Here is a 25,904-nt window from a genome sequence, read left to right as displayed (position 1 = left end):
CTATCGTTCTGGGTTACTTTAGTGCCTATATAAAGAGGAAACCATCACCATGGGCTCATTTCTCAATTGTAATGATTAAATTCTAACGCAATTAGAATTATCATTTTAGCCATCCTACCTCTGGTAAACATATTACCTGAATCTCCCTCCCATAAGGAATCCTTATGTCTAATATCAAACTCTCTCTTTTCCTTCTAGCTTCAGGCATCATCCCCACAATACCTGCTCTTTCACCTAATATACACATTCTTCTTTGAATTTATTCATTTTATTCTGGTCTTTCACCTCACTCTGGACTCATTTATCCATTCTGGACCACGTAGCCTATATAGAAATTTCAGTAATCCAGTGTCTAGTAGATATTGGGAGAGACAGGGGAAAGGGAGTAAAGAAATGGAATTTTTTATTCAAATCATTATGGAGAAATTACATTTACTATCCAATCCTGAGCGATTACCCCCATATCTTTTAAATTCGCCAGATGAACATGGGCTCTTGTAGAAGTGAGTAAAGAGGAACTAGAGCTTCCTGGACAAAGGAGGTACAAAAGGAATCAAAAAAAAAAAATCTTCATAGACAGCAACTAAAGCTAATTTCAGAACAAATCATTCTTAAATCTCTTAAACCTATTGTGACAGATTTTCACGCTAAGATTATGGCCCAGAAACCAAAGTGTCAAAGCTATATTGAGCACAGATCTACAAGTCTGGAGACTGTAAAGGGAAAAAAACAGCAGACTGAAGAACCCTGAATTCAGTATTTAGCGTATAGCAGGTACTCAGAAAACATTTAGAGGGAATGCTTCCACTAACAGTGTTAGAGGAGTTTCTGAACAGGTAGAATGAGCAAGTCTGTAACCCTGCCCTCCACCACCCCATAGTTTACCTGCTCTCTGTGGGCACTTTCAACCATTCTCGCGGTATTTGCAGTCATCTGTATGCTAATGTCTCCCAAGTACATAATAGTCCCCTAACTTCTGGATTCTTAAACCCATGTGCCTACTGAATTTGTCCAATTGTATGTCCCACCAGCATCTCAAACCCAATATTCCAAAATGAAGCTTTTTATTTCTTCCTCCAAATATACTCCTTCTCCTATATTTTCTTAACTTAGTTAAGTGCACCACCCAAGGCAGTAACCGAGGTAGCATTCTACACTTCTCTCTTAAACTCATCGATAATCCTACTCATTCTACCTCCTAAGTATTTTTGAAACTGTTCTCTCATTTTCCTCCTATTATCACTACCCCAAGGAATTATCTCAACATCTCTCACATGAACTATTACAATAGAATGAGTCGCTCTATCTCTAGTTCCATTCCCTCAAGTCCATAGTATTTTATCTAAATGTCAACTCTGACCACATTTTTTTCTTAGCCTCTCCATCCACACCGTGCATTTTACCTTGTGTTATTTACCCTAGGTTACAGTAAAAAACACCAAGCACTGTTTCCCCGTGTACACCATGCTGTTTGCTCTTGATTTTTCTTCTGCCTGCGTACCCATCTTTTCATACTGCATTCCTACTCATCTTTCAAGATTTACCCTGGGATCATATCTCACTGAAGTTTTTCCTGCCGTTCTAGTATGGGTTAGGAGTCCTCCTTGCATCCGTTTCTATAATAAGACTTCTCACGTTGTTTGAAAATTATCTGCTTACATTTCATCCTCCCACTCCAGGCTATGAACTTATCAATGGCATAGAGTTACCCACGTGCTCCTTATCACAGTGCCTTGCACATGGGGTATTCAGTAAATGGTTTGAATGCTGTAAATTAAACATATGTATTGCATCTATAGGAACCCAAATGAGGGAACACAATGTAAAGTCCTACACTAGCTCCTCCACTAGCCATCCTTATTAACTCTACTACTTATTCGCAAAATGGGGCCTAGAAGAGAAAAGGTAAATAATAAGTCTTCATAGTTTTGTTTCTAAAATTACTGACATTGTTACTTATATGGAAGATGAATGGAAATAAGATGAGCTTTGGAGTCATTTTCTAATACTGGGTTCCCCATTCATAAACCTTGTAAGCTTGGGCTTACGGACCCTGATCCTCAAGGCCTGCCTCTTTGGAGTAAGGAAAATAGCACCTACTTTGTAGGGTAGTTTTAAGAATTGAAGATAATATACCAAAAAGAACCTGGAACATTCAATATTCTGTCATCATTATTATTTCTATTATGACCTTGAATATAATCACAAAGCATTTTATTTGAAAACTGAGTTAATATTTGTAAAGCACGTAAAACAGTACCTCAAAAGTAAGTGTGGACATGTGTGCGTAACTGTGTGTATATCTCTGCTTTAGTAAGTGCCTAAAAGATATATGAATTTATTATATAAGAGAAGTAATTTTCACTGATATTTTATTAGCTATAAACTCTGAAAAGCTTTAACTACTTTAATTGACAGTTCTATAGTTCTGCAATAAGCCCAAATGCAAAGAATTCTACACCTGCAGCAGAGATTATAAAAGCATTATTAGCTACTTTAAACAGTACATTATGGTGAATGGAATAATGAATAAGTGAATGAATGAAAATGTGGTTTATTTAAGTATCTGGTAAACATAGTTAAGCTGTAATTATAGTTATAGACAGGAAGAAGTGTCCCATCCCAAAGCAAAGATAAGCTTCCCAATCTGTAAATGACATTTTCACCTTGGATACAAGAACTATTTGAAACTTCTAAATAAGTCTAATGTATCTCTTGCTTTATTGGAATAAGTTGGGATTTGTATTTTTTATTTTGTTTTGTAAAATCTTTTACCAAAAGAGAGTGGGTTATGAGAGAATAAGATGTTTCATAAGCAGGGGCACCTGGCAGAGTGTGTGCATATGTGTGTGTGTGTACATGAGAGAGAGAGAGACAGAGCGACATAGATAGAGACAGAAAGAAGAGCTTTGGGGCATGAACAGTGTAGATGTCCTAAATTAGCTATGAAAAAATTTAAATTAACTGGAAATTAGCCTAACAGAAGATATTCAAAAATACTTTTAAGGAACCCTTTGTAAGGAACCATGAATACTTCTATTATTCTATTAATATTCTTTTAATTTAAGCTCTAGAGCAGCATTCTGGCTATGCAACCCAATTCACAAATAAACACAAAATATTTTCTATTGAAATGTGGAATGTCCTTCGATGATTGGTACTTCAGAAGGGATCCTCTTCCAAGGTGTTTTCTTTGGTGAAATAAAAGCTGCTCAATCTGGTTTGGTCCAATGCTTTACCTTCTCAAAGAAAGTCTTTTAAGTTCTTTTCCTCTCTTCTTTATGGCTTAGACCTAAAGTTACTGTGTACATACTGTCTTCTCCCCTTCCTTCTCCCATGAGACTGTGAGCTCTATGAGGTAGGACCTGAAGATTATTTATCTCTCTATCCCTAGGACAAAGCCCATTGCCTAGAATTTAATAGATGCTCAACTAATGTTTACTGAAGAAGGTAATCCATTTTGCTTGATTTAACGAGCCATTTCACTTTCACTCAAATACTAAATACTTTTCACATCTAAGAAGAGAAAAACGTTATGAGCAAGCCCTTTACCCCGGGACAAATAATGATTTTAATTTTGTTGCCTTTTGTTTTATTTAACATGAATTTTGAGACAGCAGAAAAAGAAAACTTTTTTAAAAAGTGACTATATCAAGAGTAAACAGGCCTTCTGATAGTCACTTTATCACTGCCTGCTGAATAACAGGAACGTGGATGAAGTGGCACCAGATCAGGCTCCAGATTTAGAAGGGAAAATGTAATAAAGATAATAAACCTTAAGAGCCTTGGACGCTTGCAAGCTCTACTGACTATTACTCTCTACTCACTAGCCTTGTGATTTTGGTCAAGTCAGTTAAGTAAGTCTCAGTTTCCTCATTCAGCAAATGGGGATAACGATGCCTCTTTAATTACCCCACAGGCTTAAACTGATGAATTAAAAAGAGAGATTATTTCTGTGAAAGCATGTTGGCTCTGAAAACTGTCATACAAGTATAAGGGTTCATCTTGATGCACCATGTAGCAGACAAATGTTGGAAATCTCTTAACTTATTTTAGATGAAATTTCTAGTACCTTCCAGGTGTGGTGAATTGCTAAGTCTGATATAAAAGCTGTTTAAGCCACTCACCACAATGCAAGCAGCCCAATACTGACTGTCACACTTCAGCTTAATGGTTACGTAAACCTCTCACATCCAAGGAACGTCTCTTTTCTCTTTTGGCATCTCCAGTCTCTAGTATCATGCTCAGACACAGTACCACTCACTGAAGGTTCATTAATGATAAGAATAACTTTTTAAACTAGAAGGCAAACACATTATAATGGCTAAAAGTGTAGGTTCTGAACTTAGATTCCTGTGTCCAAAATCCTTGATCAATCTACTTAATCCTTATAACCTTAGGTTTCTGCTTCAGTAAAATGGATACAATAATAGCAGAGGCTCTGCCACAAGTTGTTGCCAGGACTACATTTGGGTCAAATTCCAGCACCAGGTCTGGCATATGGTAAACACTAAATTCTAATGTACTGATATTCATCTTTTTCTTAGAGGCTATGAATTACATCCTTTTTACCACTGACTATTAAATATGATCAATAGGCAATGTAAAAGGGTAGATCACATGTGGCTCAACCAAGGAGTAACAAAATTACCCCCCAGTGTTATCGATATACCATCACAACCATCTATAGCATCACAGGTCAGCCACCGCAGTGAAAGCAGGAGCCCTGTTCGGGCGAGGGGCCACCCTCTGCAGCCCCAGCTCTTCCTCAGCCCGGCCAGGGAAGCACACAATCACATCTCTCTGTTTGCTCCTGTCCCTGTTCGTGCTCACCAGGTACAAAGACAGGAGACTGGCCCAGCACAAGTCGGAAATAGAGTGTTTCACCCCCAAAGGGAGTATGGGGAATGGTGGGAGAGCAACAATGAGCAGGTAAGCAAAGTGTGAGTGGCCTGAGGTGGTGTGAACTAAATGTACGCAAGCTACAGGAACAGGTGGCTCCCTGGTCTGGGTCCTCACTCCACCGTGCCTCCCGTGCAGTGTGTCCAACCTGGGCCACCACTGGGTTTCTACGTGCGTTTGATTTGCAAAAACCCACGCCACCCTCGTGTGAAGTGATGGGAGCCTCCTGTCCCGGACGCTGCTGTTCCCCAGGGTTGTGCGCTTTGCATGTCTGAAGCCTTAGCTCACAGTCAGTGTCCCTGTGGGTTTTAAATTACTGGTTACATGCTTCTGTGGAGTTTGCAAAGTGGAAGAGATTGGAGGAAATACACATTTCAGGACGATCCAATTGCTTAACAAAAACAAATGCAAAAGCCTAGGACTGGTTTTGAGGGAAGGACTGCAATAGAGGGGAGACTCCAGCCCTAATCCCACAAGCCTGGGAATTCATCTGACTTACTTTGAATGCAATGTCATCTCACAGCCAAGGGCAAATGCCAGGCCAAACAAGTGAACTGTAGAGGCCAGAGGCTTTTCGTGAACTGAAATCAGGAAAGCTAGTCCTCCTCTAGCTACCGTAGCTTTGCAGCTCCCTTCCTTCTCTGTGTTTGGTGGTGAACACACCCTGTCGCTGCGCTGTGCATGTTCCGTCATACCAGGCCCTCCCAACCAAGCTGTGCCCAGGAAACTGGGGAAGCTGGAACTATAAGCATCGACTAAGCTTTGTTTGCATGAAATAAACGTGCTTTATTGCATGGCACTGGGTTTCAAGAAAAGGGCTCTGGAGATAAAGAAGGCTGGAGGAGCCCTGAGTTGGGAAATTGTCCCCCATGAACTAACTCCCCACCCCTAATTTGTTGTGGCTTTTCCCAATCCATCAGTGGTACTGAAGTGTGGGAGGGAAGCTCTCGCAAATCAGCCTGGATTAAAGGAAAGGGGAAGTGCAGAAGATACAGTGTGTACATATGTGTGCCCATGTGCTGAGAGCAGAGCTTGAGATCCCGCTGCAGAGCAAGAAGAGAATCTAATCCCGTGAACTTTCACCTCCAAACGTTGTTCGATTCCGCAGTAGTGGGTGCCTTCTGGTTTTCAAAATAATGTCTAACTTTCTACAAGGACACTGCACAACTTCTGGGGGCCGTTCACATCACAGTCTGTGAAAATGATGCCCTGAACTGTGCAGTGTACAGCCTGAGCCATCATTCACAGCAGCCCTGGCCAAGAGCTTGGCTGACTTCGTTCACAGCTCCCAGAAACAAGGCAGTGAGAGCACGTGTACACGTGCAGGCACATATGTGTGCACACTGGTGTATCTGATAGTCTTATGCCCACAATCCCTTTATACAGCTTTCTTTGGATCTCAGTGTGTCTGGAAGATAAACCTCAGTGGATCATTTTGTGGCGGGTAACTCAACAGACTGCTACTGGGGCTCCTAGTTTCCTTCTATTCAGATATGACTAAGTGGCACAATTCCTCTACTTGAAAATCATTCAGACAGCATCAGAGTCGACAGGACATGGTGAAAATGACTGCATCAAATGAGCGCAGGGGCTCTGTCCAAAGTGACTTGTAATTTGAGGCACTGTCTCGGACTGGAGTTCCCAAACGTAGCAAACTTGGCTGCCTGTCAAACATCCTAAGGCAAAGTCTTGGTCAGCACAACCTAGGAATCTGTAGTGTAACAAGTTTCCAAAGTCATTCAGATTTAGTCAGTCCATAAACCGATATTCTGAAATAATCCACTTGTGTAGGAGATGAAGCTATTCATGGCAAACATAAGGTCTCAATTCCGTCATGCGGTATTCTTGAGAGAGTTTAGTCAGTGCTTGGAACTCAGGTCTGATCAGCCTAGCGATTAGATTTGCTCAAGGCTGTCTTGTTTGAGAATGGGGGCGGTGGGGGCGGGGAGGAGGGAGACAGGAGACAGCAAGGGGACCCCAGCTTCCTTGGGTCAGGTCCAGATCTACAAAGGTAGCCACTCAATGTGTCTACACTGTAATGGTCTAAATTTCCCTACAACAGTAAGATACCGTAATTCAGCATTTGTTTGAATATAGCCAAGGTAATGGCAAGGCTTATAGTATAATATATCAGTATAGATATGTCCTGCTAGGCAGAGGGAAACAGTGTATGCTGTAGTTGAGAGAGTTCTGATGGAGCAAACACCTCAGCCTCACAGATAAGCATAGTTAAGTAGAAACAAATGATCTTCCCTTCCTACTTTTTCTTTCCATTTCTTTAACATCAAGTAAAAACTGACAGAGAGAAAGCATATATGGGAGGAGTCCTATTTGTTTATATGAATACACACACAAAATATTTATCCAAAAGAGATAAGTTTAAAATGAATATTAAGAGAAAGATATTAAGATATCAGAGAGGAGACAACTGCAATGTATACTATTTCTAAATAAGGGGTTAGAGTAGTTAATCCCAATTTGCTTGCTCTGGAATAGAACGGAGGGCTGGAAAAAGAATAACTGTATGAGACTTTCATAGATACTTTTAGTACCAGCTGATAAGGCCCTCTTTCTTATCCATTCCCACTCCGCCCCCCAGTTGCTTCCCAGAGTCACAGTCAAGCATCCTATTTACTCTGCAAACATCTGGGCTGATTCTGCAGCCGTTACCAAACCACCAGTCCCAGGGAGGGGCCGAGGAAAGCTCCAACAACCACAGAAAACCAGGAGTGTCGCCCGGCATCTCATTTGCCTATGTTTTCTATGATGACACTATAGAATGGACCGGACCCTATGAAGTCATGCCTGGGGAGGTTCTTGCAGAGCCACGTTGCCGGCAGGAGAGAAGGAGTTTTACAAGGCGTGCAGTCATAGCACAACAGCATGACCTTATCTGCAACACTGGCAGGGCCTTAGAGACACCCCCTCACATCTCCCCCATCGACCCCCCACTTGGAAAGGGAAAGGAACACTGTATGTATCCATAACACTCTAGCTTCCTGAAATACTATGTCCCCGTTTTCCCTTTATGTGAACATTCTTTTTCTTTCTGCCTGACTATAGCATAACTTGTCACCTTTTCATATTTTCACGGTGGACAGTCTAAGTGTGTTTCAGAGCAGTCTTCCTGATTGCAGGAGAAGTGAAAGAGAGTCCTAAACAGGGAGGTGCTCTAAGAACCAGAAATTCTCTAAGCACTGTTACGTGGGAGTTCATACGGAGATGGTCTGCTCTCGGGATTGGCTAAATCCTCAACAATGAATGTTACTATTGCCTGTCTCAGCAGGGGGATTCCACCTCAGTGCTCCCTGGCATCTGCATTGTGATGTGCTTATGTTACACCCCATGAAGGAGACGCAGAGATATTGAGTCTCCCAGTCTCTCTTTGAGAAAGGGCCCGCTTAATCAAATGATACAGATCTAAAGCCCCCATTCAGTGCCTGAAGGAAGGAGGGTGGTAGGGAGTTATTTTTACTGTTGCTACATCATGATATCAATTATGTGAAAGATCAACCCCTAGTCAGTTGAGTAACTGATTTTCACCTAGTAGATGCAGCATCTAATTTTAGTGGGTATAACTGTTCAATAACACCTTAGGGAATCTAGTAACAGCAATGTAATAATAGTCATTATTAAATGAGTAAGGAACTCAGATTTGAAAGTAACCCCAAAATGTGATATCTGTGTTAGGATTTTTTTGCCTCTTATTCCTTCAATTATTTCTTCCTCCATGTAATGATCATTTACTAAGCACCTACTATAAGCCAAGCACTGCCAAGACTCTGGAGATAAATGGATGACCAAGTCAAGACTAATGCCCTTGAAAATCAATTGTCTATCGGGAAACAGAGTCAGAAAAACAGATCACTGCAGTGCAATATGGAACCCCTCTCCCACAGAACAATTATTTATCATATTAACTCCTCATTTAATATCATAAACAATAACCAATGCCAGTGCAAATAGAATTAAGAGTAATAGAAACTAAATAATAATAAAACAAACCTGAATCGAGTGTTCAGAAACAGCTAGGCACACAGTTATATACAATTCAGAGTCCATAAAATGCTCAATCTAAAGACAGAGTGGCAGATCGGATAAAAATACAAGAGCCTACAATATGCTACCTACAAGAGACCCACTTCAGGGCAAAGGACACACACAGATTGAAAGCAAAGGGATGGAAAAAAGACATTTCATGCAAACAGAAATGACAAAAAAGCAGGGTCCCAACACTCGTATCAGACAAAATAGACCTTAAAACAAAGGCCATAAAGAAAGATAAAGAAGGACACTGTATAATGATAAAAATTCAGAGTCCACGGAAGAGAAAGAGGCTGCCTTTGCAGCACAGCAGAGGCCAGCTGGGTGCTGAGCCATAGGCTAGGATGGCTGCAGTAGTCTTCTCTTCACTCCTCCCCAAAGTCAACTTCAAATTAATGTTATAACTTATATTTAGAGATGTTCTAAAACGAGTAAGACTAATAATAACAATTGCTTCCATTACTGTAATTACTATACATCAGATACTGGGGTAGTCCCTTCACAAATGTTATACATTAAGTTCTCACAAGAACATTATAAGCAAGGTATTTTTCCTTTCCATGGCATATATGAGATCACACAGTATTTGTCTTTATCTGCCTTATTTAACTTAATATAATGCCCTCAAGTTTCATTCACGTTGTCACAAATGGCAGGATTTCCTTCTATTTCAAGGCTGAATAATATTTTCTTTATGCACATTTTCTTTATCCATTTGTCCATCAATGGACTCAGGTTGCTTCCGTATCTTGGCTATTGTAAATAATGCTGCAACAAACATTAGGGTACAGATATCTTTTCAAGATATTGATTTCATTTCTTTGGATAAATACCCAGCGTTGGAATTGCTGGGTTCACATGGCAGTGTGATTTTTAACTTTTTGAGGAACCTCCAAACTGTCTTCCACAGTGGCTGCACCAATTTATATTCCCACCAAAGTGTGCAAGGGTCCCCTTTTCTCCACATCCTTGCAAACGCTTGTTATTTCTTCTCTTTTTGATAAGAGCCATTCTAACAGGTCTGACGTGATATCTCATTGGGGTTTGGATGCGCATTTCCCTGATGATTAGTGATGTTGAGCACCTTTCCATGTACCCGATGGCCATCTGTATGTCTTCTTTGGAAAAATGTCTCTTCAGAAGCGACACATTTTCTTTATCCATTTATCCACCAATGGACATTTAGGTTGTTAGGCTACTATGAATAATATAGCAATGAACATGGGGGTGCTAATACCTCTTTTGAGATCCTGATTTCAATTTTTTGGATATATACCCAGCAGTGGGATTGCTGGATCAGGTGGCAGTCTGTTTTCAATTTTTTAAGGAACTTCCATACTGTTTTCCACAGATGTTGCAACATTTTGCATTTTGCACAAGGGTTCCAATTTCTCCACATCCTCACCAACACTTGTTATCCTTTGTGAGTTTTTTTGATTAATAGTTATCCTAACAGGTGTGAAGTGATAATACTGTAATGTACACTAAAAAATTTAAGAGGGTAGGTCTCATTTTAAGTGTCCTTACCATAATACAAGGAAGGAAGGGAGGAAGGAAGGAGGGAGGGAGGAAAGGAATGAAAAGATACATCATGAGGCACGTGAAGCAACCCAAAGGGAACGGAACTGGAATTGACTTAGTGCCTCACACCTGTGGCATGGCCCATTTTATGCAATAAGCAAAAATAATCCAAAAAATTGCTTTCTTAAATGAGGAGCTTTGTATACGTAATAAACATGTTAGTGGTAGATGTCCAACCAGGATTCAAGCCTCGAATCCAGAGTACTCTTCATACATCAGATTTAAGTTACATGCATTAGCTGAGGTGCTTTAACTAAGGTCAAAAGGAATATTTTGTCTAAACAGAAATCATTTTTTCAGTAACCACTGTAGAATTCCGGGGACATTCTCTTATCCTACAGTCCCTCAGGAGTCATTTCTGCAATGTTCAGGTGAATGTTGACACAGAACTTTGGAATTTATTATCAGGTCATTTTATGGACACAAACTTGGGTGTTGGCATTTCCCTTGCTGCTCCACAAAGGTATGTCTTGTCAGCCCTTTGGTTCAGTGTGTATCTTGGCCCTCAGCACAGAGACAATATTGCGTGGCGGCAGTGATCTGGATTTAGGGTCATATTTGAGGCACTGTTCTGCCTTTTGAGTTAGACAACTTAGTTAAGTTCCATAAACCTCAGTTTTTGCATCTATAATACAGGTTAATAATACCTGCCTATACCAAGCACTCAAGGTGAAAGAATTTACCTCATTTGCTTGACACTCCCAGCCCACCTACTCTGCATCAGGTACCATATTAAACACAGGAGATGCATGTAGTTGCTGCCCTTGGAGTGTTCCAAGTTTTGTGCAGGAACATACCTATAAATACGTCATTAGAAGTGCTATGTCAAACAGCTGTTGTGAAAGTCAAATATAATAATACAGATGAAAACACCTTGCGGAGTAGAAAGTTCTATTCAAACGGGAGTTACTATCATTCCAAGAATCTCCTTTGCCATCAATCCCAATCCCATGTTTTATTCAAGGTTTAAATCAAGCTGGATTCTTCCTGGAAGCTTCAGCCCACAGGCACGAAACAGCTGTGTCTTCTTTTTTTTTCTTAAATTTATGCATATTTTTATTTTTTTTGGCTGTGTTGCGTCTTCGTTTCTGTGCGAGGGCTTTCTCTAGTTGTGGCAAGCGGGGGCCACTCTTCATTGCAGTGCGCGGGCCTCTCACTATCGCGGCCTCTCGTTGCGAAGCACAGGCTCCAGACGCGCAGGCTCAGTAGTTGTGGCTCACGGGCCCAGTTGCTCCGCGGCATGTGGGATCTTCCCAGACCAGGGCTCGAACCCGTGTTCCCTGCATTGGCAGGCAGATTCTCAACCACTGCGCCACCAGGGAAGCCCAGCTGTGTCTTCTTTTGTTCTTTCTTTACTCACTTGCAATCTGGGCATTATAGTGATGGCTGGGGAAAAAAAATCATTTCCTGTTTTGGAAAAGAAAATCTTCTAATCTTAGTTGAAGCACCTCAACTAAACCTAGAACTTATATCTCAGTATGAGGAGTTTAGTTCTGAGTCTGGCTTACTGAATTATGGATCGAAAGAAATAGCTTAATTTGAGAAAGAAAACTCTGTGATGATCCAGCAAACTGCCTCTGCTTGGCACACGCTCCTGCATGCCCTTCGTTAGATGCTTCCTCTTTATAAGAACTTGGGGGAAGTAGCAGCAATCCTAGACCATCAGGCACTTTAATAACCCACCCTGATTGGCCATGGAACATTCTGAAAAGGCCTCCGCTGCTGTTAGACCAAAGGTAAGTTAAAATAGGGCTGAATGGTTCTCCTCCCGCTAGGATTTTATTAGGGACTAAATGCCTACTAAGAGATGTCCTCTGAGGGAATTATCTTAGAAGCATGCAGCCACTACTCCCGCTCCAGCTACTTAAAAGGGAGGTGAAAGTCCACCACGGGGTTGTTAGAAGGGTTTCACAGGGTTAAACACATGGAATTAGTTTCTTTGCCGTATATGCGAGATGTATATTAACTGGATCTTGTTTATCCATGTTATTTTAACATTCCCCAGGCTTTAAGACCTCGGTAAGCTCCACTTTATTTGCAAATCCTTCCCTGAAACTTCTTTCCCCCGTGAGCAACCCTTTCTCTGAATTCCTCTAATACCAACAAGAAAAACCCAAAGCGCAAGGACAAATGCCTTTTTTTCACAATGGTTTTCATATCAGTATGTTCCTTTCCATCCTCATTTTGGCCACAACTGTTAGCATCTTACACTGTATCCCTGCACTATTAAAACAAGCTCTTAAATCTACTCTGGGTACCACTATTGCTTGTGTCAAATCTTCTTGGTTCCTCATTGCCTGAAGGACTAATTAACTTAAATATTAATTAGGCTTGAACGTCTTCCTGAAGTAGGACCAGGACTGGGGCCAGACAAGGAATAAGGTCAATGGATGAAGCTGTAGTGAAGGTTTAAAGAAGATTACGGCATATATGGTTCCTGAGTTCAACTGTTTTTGTTGAGCTCGAGAAAGATGATCAAATCCTTAAAATATTAAATAACAACAGAGAATTCTTACAGTTGAAGAATAACAAAGTGATGGGTACTTCTTGATATATTCATTTATTGATTGATCAAGCATGTAGATGACATATGCATCTAATAATCAGAGCATCTTTCTGGTCTAACATATTAGACCACCCATTTATGCCAGACACTAATAAGAAGTCCAAGGCTGATTACTAATGAGTTATTAAAATAGCAAAAGAAAGTATTGGGTTGGCCAAAAAGTTCGTCCGGGTTTTCCTGTGCGATGTTTCGGAAAACCTGAACGAACTTTTTGGCCAATCCAATAGAAGAAAGAAGACTCTTGTAGGTCATGGGTGGCCAGGAAGAATTTTTACAGCAGACAAAAAAGTCTAAACTCTACCTTCTGATGCCTTAACTTCTTACTCTATACCTACACAGTCACACTGGACTACTGGTTATTTCCTGGAAAATTCTTTGTGGATTCCTGGACTTCTGTCACTGCTATCCTTCCTGGAGAGCAATGCTTAGCACTCTCTTTTTGGATTTTGCCATAACCTACTAATCATTCAAGGCCTAGGTGCAACCTGCCTCCTGTAGGCAGGCAACATTCCCTGGCCAACCCCCTCCCACTAGAAATGATTTCTTCTTGTGAAGGTCTGAATCCCTTGTGATCCGTCCCCTCTAAGAGCTCAATGAACTGACTGCTTGTTCCCATGCTCCACCATCCCTCACTCACCTCATGTTTAGCATCCTTCCTCCTGGCCATCTGCTTCCTCATTTCAAGGTCCTAGGTAAAAGGAAAACAACCTCTATCAGAATACTGTAATTCATATTGTTAGCCTTCTTCTGTAAGTATGTTCTCTTGAAATCAATTACACCCTCTTTGAGGGAAGTCTCTTACATCAGTAACTCTCAGCCGCAATACCAAAAAGCACCAATGAATCAAAATCATTGGCAAAGGTACCACAGATCACTTACTACCAATATTAGATGAAATACCAAAATTTTCAAAATAGTGCAGAGTTAAGATTATCCCTGAAATTACACCACTCTCATTTACTGGTATTCCAAAATAAGTCAGAGAGAAAATAAGTGTGCTATACACAGGACAACTGTCTTCTGTTGAATCACAACATGAAAAAAAAAGGCTGAAACTGCCTTATAATATTAATGTATATGGCTGTAAGCTTCAAGGGCCTTCATCATCAAGGCATCCAGTCATCATCCTTGACAAATATAGGTGCTCAATCAACCTGTGCTATTTGAGTTAGCAACCAAAGGGAGATGCAGGGTGTTTTCTTGAGACTGCAAAATATATTGCAGTGTCAAGATTAAGAAGTAAAGCAGGGCTTCCCTGGTGGCGCAGTGGTTGGGAGTCCGCCTGCCGATGCAGGGGACACGGGTTCGTGCCCCGGTCCGGGAAGATCCCACATGCCGCGGAGCGGCTGGGTCCGTAAGCCATGCCCGCTGGGCCTGCGCGTCCGGAGCCTGTGCTCCGCAGTGGGAGAGGCCAGAACAGTGAGAGGCCCACGTACCGCAAAAAGGAAAAAAAAAAAAAAAAAAGAAGTAAAGCAATACAGGGTGAGTAAGAGAGAATATAAATCAAATTACTACTAACTTATCTACTTAAACACACATACCATCACAGGTAACATCTGAGGCTCTCTGCCATGGAATAAGGAGAGCTCACTTCAAAAAACAAATATGGACAGTGTACTGTCATGGAAAATGGAATTGAAAATCATGACATGGTATTAGTCCCCCCTTTGTCATTTTCTGTGTAACCCTGGGTAAATCACCTATTCTGAGTCTCGGTGTTCTCATTTTTGGAAGGAGGATAAACACTTTGATCCTATCAACCTCTGATAATCAGCGTTCCTAAAAGTGCTTTATAAAGCACTATGAAAACAGGTGGTATTGCTTTGATTATTATGCCTCTATCAGGTAATTTAGTCCTTGACTTCATTTCCATTTACCCAAGTGTTTTTCTCTATATGGGCATCTCTAATGCATACATCATCCTGGCCATTTAAATTGTTTTTGACAGCAGAATAGCTATTTACATCCATTTATGCTATAACTGGGTAAATTTATATAGATGATTCTGCCATTTTCTTATATATTACGGTGTGTTTTTCAGTGTAATTGTCAAAATCAAGATGTCAGGTTTTAGGCAAGGCTCAGAAAGAAATTCTCCCACCGAATTTAGAATGTCTGAATGTAAACAACATCAGATTCCTCAGTATTTTTTAAAACCATATTTCCATATTTTGTAGTTCAAAACAAATTACTGAAAGCAAAATAGACTGATTTATAAAAGTTTAAGATAAAGCAGAAACTAACACACCCCTGTGAAACAATTATACTCCAATAAAGATGTTAAAAAAATTTTAAAAATTGAAAATAAAAGTTTAAGAAAATGTGCAGAAAATGGAACTGCAATTGCAAATTTTCTGCTTATAATATTCCTTACTTCATAAAATTATTTTATTGACCTAATACTGTCTGATGTCATTCCAAAGACATATTTGCTAATGATGTTACAAGGTTTTTGTATTTTTTAAATACATTTTTGTATTAGGAAGCTCATAACCTTACTGTACCTCTCTTCTGGCTACCCCTTAACTCAAAATCACAAAAAAGAGAGAGGTTTAGTAATGAAGATAATTTTTTCATAAAAATAATTTTTTGATTTTCAGAGGATACATTTGATTTTTCTTATGCCCTGAAACTATGCAACTTAGGAAAGTATTAATAAACAATGTAATGTAATAAAAGGAGGATAAGGGCCTAGTTTTTTTTTTTAATTCAGTGAAATATTCTGAGAATCTTAATTGCTTATATGCCATTAATAAAACCCTAAACGAGTACTGAGGGAAAAAAATCACACAGATCATTCAACAGCCATTTAACATGAACACAAAAATTCTAAATCCCTAGAGTTTTTTGACAGTCAAACTCTCTCTTTACTAACATTTGCTTCCTAACGATGGTGCGCCATGGCAGTATGCTCTAATGCCTGCAGGTTTTGGGGATGAGTAGAGAAATTGGGAGAGGTCATTGAGCTGACATTTGGAGCCTGCTTGAAATGAATAAGTTAGTTAAGTGTCCCACATGGAAGAGAAGAGGGAGAACAAACTTCTGAGAATAAAGGTAGAAGGTGTCATTTTGGCAAACCCAAAATCTAAACAAAAAGCAAACAAACAAAAAAGCCTAACCCTCTAATAACCCGCTTTCTTACTGAAAGGCTGAATTTTGTTGTTTTTGTTTTTCCAGAAATAAAGAGCAAATCATCATAAAAATGAGAACACTAGACTACATAGAATTATATATGGCAAAAGGGCTGATTGGTGCCTGCAAAGACCAAGGTTTCTGTGTTGTTTTCTTCTCTTTTGTTTGGCCAGTTTGTCCTCCTTCCCAGATGTAGCAGACCATTGGTTCTGTCTCTCCCTCCAATCTTCTTTCCTCTTCCTCCTTTTCTAATGCCCAAAATATTAGCTGGGGAAGGTGAAGTGCTGTAGACAGGTAAGGAAAAGTTTGTTCCTTTTTCTTACCTCAGGCCCTAGGACAAATGTATAATCCTGATGTTTAAAAAAAAAAAAAATTATCAGCCTAAATACTAATAAACAACATTTTACCTCCACTGAATGGAAAGTTTGATGGCGATAACCCCTTGCAGAGGTGCTATGCTTTATAAAACACCCTAATGTATATTACTGTTTTGGTTCCTCCCAGAAATCACGTGAGGTCAGAAAGGGTGGTTCATTTCTATTTTTTACCAATAAGCAAAGAGGTTCAAAGGTATTAAGTGACTTGCCCAACATCAGTCATGGCCAGATCTTGGAGCCACATTCTGGGTCCCCTACTGGTAACTGCCTCAACAAACTGTCATCACTGAGAAGTTTCACTAAAACAGATATATACGAACTACAAAAAAGAAATCAACACTTCCTTTGTGATTTTCATGATAGATATCAAGATCTGTCTTGTTGTACTTAGTTTCTGAAATACCTTTTCATACAACCTTTTCAGTACACACTGAGTACTAATGATTACAGAGTTATATAAGAAGTAGATGGATCCTCAAGACAAAAGAATTTCATTAATATTGAATGATTTTTAAAACTTAATTCTAACAAAAGTAATTAGTATGAATTTTTAAAAATGGAATGCATTTATCCACTCAAGTATTAGCCAAAAAATATTACTAAGCAGGCAATGCACTGGGTATTGTGGATATAACAGGAAATGAAGAACCTTCTGTCTCTGCCTTCAAAACACTCCATCCAGCAGATGAGATGGACATACAACAAAGAGTTATTCAGTGCCTATGGCAGGGACAATGGGAATCTAACCCAGTCAGGAGCGGGGTCAGGAAAGCTTCCTTCAAGAAAAAGCAATTAAGGAAAAGTCAAAAAAGAAAAAAAAAAAAAAAGAGAGGAAGTACTTAGGTAAAAAAGAAGGAAAAGGCAGAGGAGGCAGCTCAATGAAAGATCAGGAAGAAGTAAACTTTGGAAGTGGAATAATGTTAAATTTAGTGGAGGAGAGGTGATCACCCAAGGTGACAGCATAGGGTGAGAAAAGACACGCCTCAGAAAAAAACCCCTGTAACTCCAAAGCTGGGTACAATCGGTCAGGGTAAGAAGGAACAACCAGAAGTATGTTATGGCCTTACCATAAATACTTACTTTGCACTGAATTCTCTGTTCCTCAACCAGAGCTCAAAACAGCCTTGGGTACAGTCGGCCCTTCGTATCCCCTGGGTATTAATTCCAGGAGCCCCAGCAGATACCAAAGGCCAAGCTGCTCAAATCCCTTACCTAAACGGTCCTCAATGAATACAGTCGGTCCTCAGTATCCTCAGGTTTCGCATCCGCAGATTCAACCAACATTAGACCTGACTGCTTTGAGTTGCATCCGCCGATGCGAAACCGCAGAGGGCCGACTGTACTATATTATTTTTGTTTCTTGAAACTTAGTATTCACACAGAATGCAAAAAATAACATCTTCGATACCTCCTCCTTACCGGAACCTTTCACTTTCATTGTCTCATTTCATCTCCTCACAGCAATCTTCACCAAATGATATACTATCTGCTTTTTTTCCTGAGGCTTAAGGAGATTATTATTTTCCAAACATCTAGAATGGCAGATCCAGAATTAGAATACAGATTTTAGGATCCTTCGTCCATTGCACTTTCCATACACCACACAACAGCCCTGTTGCCTTAAGAATCCTATTCATCCATCAAATGCTCATTAAGATCTCGCTGTGTGCCAGTGAACAAGGTAGATAAGGTCCCTGTCTTCATAGAAACTACATTCTATTGATAAACAGATTAACGTCTCTTGTAGGTCAGTTTTTTCTTAAGAATCTCCATTTGCTTTGGAGAAAAAAATATTCCATGACCCAAGAAATGAAATGAAGTGCTCAGATTTGGACTCCATGTCTCTGGTGTGTCCTGTGTCCATTTCCATTGTTATTCAGATTGTCTGGTACACTCTCTCCCAAGTGGCCACAGATCCTGTGACACTGTGAGCAAAGACATGGCCAGGAAAGATGGCAGTACTTTGTACAGATTGCTTGGTTAGGACAGTTTCCTTCTCCCACATTGAAAACCCAAAGGTTTTTCAATCTGCTCTCATGTTTGGGAGCCCGGCTACATGTGATTCCAATGACTGTCACTGTTAAAGTTACGTTCCGTCAAAACCTCTCTGTGCTGGGAGCAAAAACTTTCCTAGAGCTTGGTAGAATGAATCCAGTTATACTTCTAGTTTCTAGCCCATGCTTTGTGTCAAAAGTGGCCTCAGCTACCTGAAAAACTAATTGTCCCTCCGGACATGTCTGTTTCTTATCTTGCCAGTAGGAGAGAAATGGGGTTGTTGGCAACCATCCTCCCAATCAAATCCCATAAATCATCTGTCCCATTTCTTCTGTGCCATGTTCCAGAAGTTAGTGGACACTTGGGAAAAAGAAAAGTAATGCACTGAAAACATAAAGGGTGGCAGGTCAGGTTAATGCAAAAACATAAAAACAAACCCTGAAACTCTCTGGGAAGGAAGTTAACAGGTTGGCAGGGTCCCTTCTGCTGTGCTAGGAATGCACAGCAACCTCCAAACCTGGAAATAATTTGTTCATTATTTGCAGGAAAAGGGGTGAGGGTGGAGGATATTTCACATTCAAGAATTCTGAAGGACACCAGGTTGCAATACACTGGGTATATTAAATGGAATGAGATTTCAGTGCAAGGAGCAGAGAAAGGAAGACCACAAAGTGGAAAGGGACAGATGAAGACATGGGGAGCAGTGTGGGAAAGAGGCAGGAAGCGTGTTGTTATAGGAGCTGCAGAAACAGTGGTCCCTTATCAAGGGAGTGGACGTCTCAAGCAAAAGAGAATCTCGAAGTTGCAGTTGGCAGTCCCAAGGCAGGTGGGCTCCAAACACAATTCAGTCCCTTGTCTGATAAAGGCAGGTCAGCCCTCCAGCAAGGAGGCCAAGGGAGCAATGGGAACCCAGGGAGAAAGGATAACTTCTTGTTAGAACTTCTCAGTTTGTGAAACACCTGCTGCAGAATCACTTTAGGGAGCAGGGGGCTGAGTGCCTGTAAAATGCATAGATCCGTGGAACCCAATCTGGACAATCAGAATCTCCTGGGGTTCACCCGGGTATTTGACAAATACCCCAGGTGAGTCCTATGCACAATTAAGTTTAATAGCCACCAGCTGAGATGATAAAATTGGGTGGTCAAAGCCTTTGTTCAGAGACTGCCCAAGGCTATCTCTTGGTCACAGCACCTAGAACAGAGCTGTCTGGATGTAGCAGAGCCCCTAGTTACAGAGATCTTGTATTCCTTTGTGGGAAATCACACCAGGATCTCTCCATATAAGATCCCTGAAGGTCAGAGCACATCACCTGACCATAGGTGAGGCTCTCGATAGTTTGTGGTTCCAGGTAAGGAAGGCACAGTCAGGCTCTGAGGCTGAGGCATCAGCCTCATTAGATTCTTTCTTCACCAGAGCAGATTTCAGTTCCCAGAGTAGAGACGAAAAAGGACTACTTGGGAAAAAGAAGAGGGAGAAAGGTCCTAAGAAACCATGTCAGTCAGACAACACTCATCGAGACCCTAATTCGAAACTATAAGCTAGGTGCCAAAGGCAATAACACTGCATGCTCCCTCACAGAATTGTTATTCAAGTTTTAGGCCTTAAAATAAATGCGTGAGGAAATTTCTACCAAGTAGAAGAGTTCTAATTAATTACAAATTAGTGTATGTGTTCACTGAATCTGTATCTTCCACCAGATATGCCAGACTAAGTACAAACATGTTCAAAGTCAGGAGTTCTTACAGAAATCCCTAGTTAAATGCACCAACCATGGGCGTGCAGAATAAAAACTGAATTGGAACCACTATCTACTTCCTGGTAACCCCTGACTCCTACCCCTTCCCTGCCCTCCGATCACTGGGTTGAGCTGAGGTCCTAGTTCTGTTTCCTTTCAGAGGCTGCCCACTTCGGGAAGCCCGTGCCCTGTCACCGGAACGTCTGCACACAACCACAATACTGCAAGCCCTAGCTTCTAGGTCTGCAGCCCAACCAGCTGTTGCACTCACGAGTGGTCTCAGAGCTACTGCAGAATCCCCATACACAGCCCTTTATCCACACTAATATCCCCTTTGACACACTTCCGTGGTCATGATGAACGGAAGACCAGATACAAGAAAGCAGCCTTTCACTCAAGCAAGCAAAAGCCACGTCCAAGATCTCTTTCCCTGGTGTCCTTTGATGCCCTATTTCCTGAGAAAACAAGAAAAGCCCTCCCCAGTCCGAGTCCCACGGCCGCCCACCACCGGGGAAGCCCTCCCGTCCGGGGCCTCGCGGAGTCACCTCTTGTCTCTCTTCTCTCCGCAGCTCCAATGGAAAATCTGTCACGTGGGCGCAGAACGAGAAGAGTAGCCGGGGGCAGCACCTGTGGCAGCGGCTGTCCATCCACATCAACAAGAAAGAGAACCCCAACCAAACTGCCGTCATCAAGCCCTTCCCCAAGAGCACGGAGAGCCGCGGCCTGTGCGCGGGCGGCGCGGGCAGCGGCGCGGTCGCGGGCGGCGCAGGCGCGGGCGGAGGCGGGCCCGAGCCCCCGGACGCCGGCCCCAAGGCTTTGTACGACGTGGTGGAGGCCGAGGAGCACTTCCCCGCGCCCGCGCGCCCGCGCTCGCCGTCGCCCATCAGCACGCTGAGCCAGCGCGCGGGCTCGGCCGGCCGCACGGACGACGACTTGCCGTCGCTGCACTCGGAGCCCGCGGCGCGCAGCAGCTCGTCTCAGGGCTCGCTCATGGAGCAGATCAGCAGCGTGGTGACCCGCTTCACTGCCAACATCAGCGAGCTCAACTCCATGATGCTATCCACCGCCGCTCCCGGCCCCGGCGCGGGCGCCCCGCTCTGTTCGTCCTACCTGATCCCCAAAGAGATCCAGCTGCCCACCACCATGACCACGTTCGCCGAGATCCAGCCGCTGCCCGCCATTGAGATCACCGGCGGCGCGCAGCCCGCGACCGCGGCCCCGCCGTCTGGGGGCGCTGCCCGGGAGCCCCCGGCGGCCGGGCCCGAGGCTGCGGCCGGCAAGCCGGACCTCGAGGAGTTGGTGGCTCTCACCCCGCCGTCCCCCTTCAGAGACTCGGTGGACTCGGGGAGTACCACTCCCAACTCGCCAGTGTCCGAGTCGGCCCTCTGTATCCCATCGTCTCCCAAATACGACACACTTATCATAAGAGATTACACTCAGAGCTCCTCGTCCTTGTGAATGTCTTTGGAAACCACGCTGGGTTCCCAAACGGAGCCGAGACCTCCGGTGTTCCCACAGACACAGTCGCCTGATTAAGACCCGAGGTGGAAGACGCCAAGTACACCTGTAATGGAAACAAGAGATTAATAGTGCTATTCAACATCAACCGACGAAGACACCAACTACAAATCTTTTGGCAGATCTTCTTCTAGTGGCCTTAGAAAACATGGGCTTTTAAGAAACACTGCTTCTGTTTTTGAGGGCTGACAAGGAGTCTGTTGAAACAGTTACATACTAAGTGCTTTGCTCTAGGGAAGCAATGAGTGTGAAACAGCGTAACGGAGGGGAAAAGGCATAGTTAATAAGCAACTGTAAAAATATATGTTTTGTTTGTTTACGTTAATTCTTTTCCCAGAAGATTCTTTGATTCACCAAACATGAATGTACATTTTCTAACAAACTCAAAATCTGGGACCAAAACGTCAACTTTTCTCTTCCTCTTTTTTTTTTTTTTTTCGTTTTTTCTTTCCTTTAAAGACATTGGAAAGCAGTACTTGGGCCCAGTATTTACTGAGGCCTTGATGTGAGTGTGTCCCATACACAACACACAACTGTATGAAGAGGGCTGCGCTGATGTATGTAGGGCTTTTACCAGACTTTCCTCTCCAATTTGGTTGTGACATCCTCTTCCAAAAGCCTGCATCTTGGATTCCACCTAGTTATTTCAATTCACCTCCATTAACTAAGAAAACCAGTGGAAGATTTCTTGACTATTTCACCATGTTGCCAATCAATACTGGAGTAGCAAAAAATATTTTCTGGAATACTGTTTTGTAATTCCCTCACTGGGGTGCGTTGTGTAGCTGGAAATTCTCTTTATAATAATAATAATTCTTGAGCTCCAGCTTGGCTATCTCTTTCATGAAATGTGGCCACTCCTCATTATGAATGCATTGCCAGCTAAAATATTTAAAGTACGCATTTGGGCTTCTTCATTCCTTTCTTTTGAAAACCTGATGCACAAAGAGCTCCTCTGTTCTTTTCAAGTCCCACCACTGGAAGAATGGTCCATAGACCCAATGAAGACATTGTCATGATTGGAGGGACTGTTCAAAAAATTAACACAATCATAATACACTGGAAATTTTAAACTGTGTCAAGTCGGCGTAGCAGAGATTTAGCTATGCCAGTGAGCAGTGATTTTAACTTTTCTTGGCTGCTTAAACAGGGCAGCTATGAACTATGACAAATGTAGATTTTTCAAAGCAATACAGAAAACTAAAACAGAGGAACCTTAACGAATATAAACCACACAATCTTTCTTAGCCATTCCAAAAAGAGGCAAAGCAATTATTAATATTTTCCTTTTTAAAATAATTATTAATATAATTTTGTGCACTTCATACTGTCACTTTTTAAAAACTGCAGAAAAGAGATTTAAAGTTATAATAGAAATACCTGTGCTTTGATAGGCTCATACAGGTAGAATTCATAGCTCAAGACCTGCATCCACTGTCATCTCTTTCTTCCTCCCATTACAGCTATCCTCAGGTGCCAAATGTTTTTGATTTTTAAATAAGGATAGTAATAAAAGGAGGAGGTGTCCTATAAATTTAAAGTTCAGTTGACCCAGCCTTATACTAAAGATAGCCTTATGAAAAAGATTTGCTATGAGGCAGAAGTATATTTTTAGCAGAGAGAAAGATAAATAAAAACCTTTTTCCTTTAGCTCAATATCCTTATTTTGGTAAGTATTTTTTATCTCACATCTACTTAAAAAAAGGAATTGAGAAATGGAAATATATCCATTAGCGTAATTTATCATTCCCCACTTTTAAAAGTTATAATAAATATACTTCTCCACTTTACTTTCCTGATAACTGTTCTTATATTAAATTATATTAAATCAAATCTCCCAAAAGAAAACATTAAAAGCTAACATTAATTTACTAAAATATAAAATTTTTTAAATCAGACCTCCAATGACAATTTAAAAATGGTATCATCAGAGCCCCTCAATCCCAAATATTATAATGACTCTTGAAACAGTGAATCTAGCTAAGTTTTATGGTTTCATTGAAAGCAATGTCTGCCTCTACTTTAAAAACAAATGTAAATATTTTGAGTATTAATATCCCTGGATTCTCATCAAAAGGGTGGCATTCACCTGGGGATTACTGTCTTGATTTAAGTATCAAAACCTTTCTAAGTATGCTGTATCTGAGTTTTAAAATTTTGTTTCATAAAACACTTACGTTGGTTTCCATTGTATTCTTAAGTACAAGTTTCACTGTGTTGACCGATAGAAGAACATTTTTAAAACTTTCTCCATGATCAAATTCCTTTCTAATTTTTTAGTAACATATTTCTTTTAAAAGTACACTACCTTGTGAGAAAATCCGTTAGAAATTAAAATTTAATGCGAATAAATTGCCATCTGATAATTCCATATGAGCTAATAGTCAATTGTAATAAGAAAAATAATTTATTCAATTAGAGGAGAACAAGATGTATTTTTCAGTGTATTTATATAACCCTTTGCCACTTCATTCAATACATTGTATAATATATAATATTATTAGTAATGCATTCTTGGGATCTTTTATTTTGGAATGATGCTAACTCTGTCTCTTTGCCAATTCTAATACCAGGTTCCAAGTAATAAGTCTACAATACAAAGAGAACTGAATATTCATTCTAGGGCTAGGATATGAACTTCACAATTCATTTGAGTACCTATTTTCATTGAATTTCCTTGAAAACAGTCTGTTCCTGGTGCCCAGTGATAATTCAGTCAGGACCAGCATGACTAAAAGGAAGGGGAAAGTACAGTGGAATGCTAAGTTTCAGAAAAGTGACCCTAAAGGACAGTTTGGTCCCAGAATGAAAAAAAGAAGATCTAGTTTGATCAAATTATACGGACTATCTAAGAAGTCCACCCTTCTTCTATTGTGGGAAAGAGTGGTGGCAGCCTGAGAAGACTGTATCTGCATTGGAAAGAACCAGAACCAACTCTCTGGGGTAGGGGTGGGGAGCAGAAAGGGAGTGTGGAAAGGAAAACGGTATGAGATTTGATTGAAGCAAAGAAAAAAAAGAAACCCCCCAATGTGCCAATCCTTGTTGGTAACAGTCTTTCCCAAATTTCTGCTGTTACCAGCAGGTGATCAGGTAGACTAGGCGCTATTTCTGACTGTCCATGAATTGTATAATGGCTCTGCTGCAGTTCTGTGACTTCCAAACCAGGAATTAAACACTTTTTAAGGAAAAAACATTTCCTGTGCTAGTCTCCCGGCAAAATGTACATGTTTTGGAGACTTCAAAGGTATTACCTGAGTTCACATTTAGCCACAGCTTATTAATAACCCTCAAGCTGTCAGAATCTCTATAGTTACCATTTACAATTTTATACTGTGAAAAAATACAGATCAGTGAAAAGCATAAAGACAAGTCGGAATTCACTTTAAAGAGGGTCTGAGGCCTGGCAGATGCTCTACTATCTGTTGAAGAACGAAGCATGTATAAAATAGTTGGCTGAATTTCACTGATCTTCCCAATGTGAACAAATATACTATGTATATTGTGTGTATTTCTAGAATTCAATGGCAGCTGCTGGTGGTGTTGTAATTAGAAATCTATATAGAATATAGATGTTTTAGAGAGATGGTGCCAATCCTAAAAGATTTGTGTGGGCTACAAGTGCTTGTACTTACTTTTTTCTGCACTTTAACTGATTTGGTTTTAAAATGATGTGCACATATCTGTCTTTTTTTCTGTTGTTGCAGCTTGTGCTATTAAAACGATAGAGAATGTTAAATTATTTTGATGTGAATTGCAAATGATTTTTTTCATAAAGTTTAACATTTTTATCAGCATTGTTTTGCTTTGTACTTGTATAAATGTATTTTATTTTAGTATTTTAAAATACACTTGCCTGTTTCTCAGTTGTCTAAATCATGTTAGAGCTGGTGTTTGTGAAGTCAGTTACTTTTTGAAATATATTAAAAAAAGAAACTATGATATGACTTTAAGATTCTTCCCCTTAAATGTTTAGATTGTTGTCTTAATAGCGTTTTCTATGACCCAAAGAGCCATACTATTAATTCATCTTAAATTCTGAATGATCTACACATTC

The 25,904-nt window shown here is 40.9% G+C and overlaps 1 protein-coding gene across 1 annotated transcript in view; it reads left to right on the top strand.

The window, feature by feature from the left end:
* GRM5 (glutamate metabotropic receptor 5) overlaps positions 1–23,683 on the top strand; it is a 165,652-nt gene extending 141,969 nt beyond the window's left edge. Inside the window, exons 12-13 of the mRNA XM_089915868.1 lie at positions 4,837–4,932; positions 20,902–23,683. Of these exons, the coding sequence (XP_089771994.1) occupies positions 4,837–4,932; positions 20,902–21,790 (985 nt within the window). The 3' untranslated portion in view covers positions 21,791–23,683. The remainder of the gene's footprint in view (positions 1–4,836; positions 4,933–20,901) is intronic.
* The last annotated feature ends 2,221 nt before the right edge of the window (positions 23,684–25,904 follow it).

Source organism: Delphinapterus leucas, chromosome 7, assembly GCF_059928025.1.
Source record: "Delphinapterus leucas isolate spDelLeu-1000000601 "Yukka" chromosome 7, BTC_Dleu_Yukka2, whole genome shotgun sequence".
Lineage (NCBI taxonomy): Eukaryota > Metazoa > Chordata > Mammalia > Artiodactyla > Monodontidae > Delphinapterus > Delphinapterus leucas.
The sequence above is the reverse complement of the archived record's forward strand: the minus strand, read 5'-3'. Positions and strand labels throughout refer to the sequence as shown.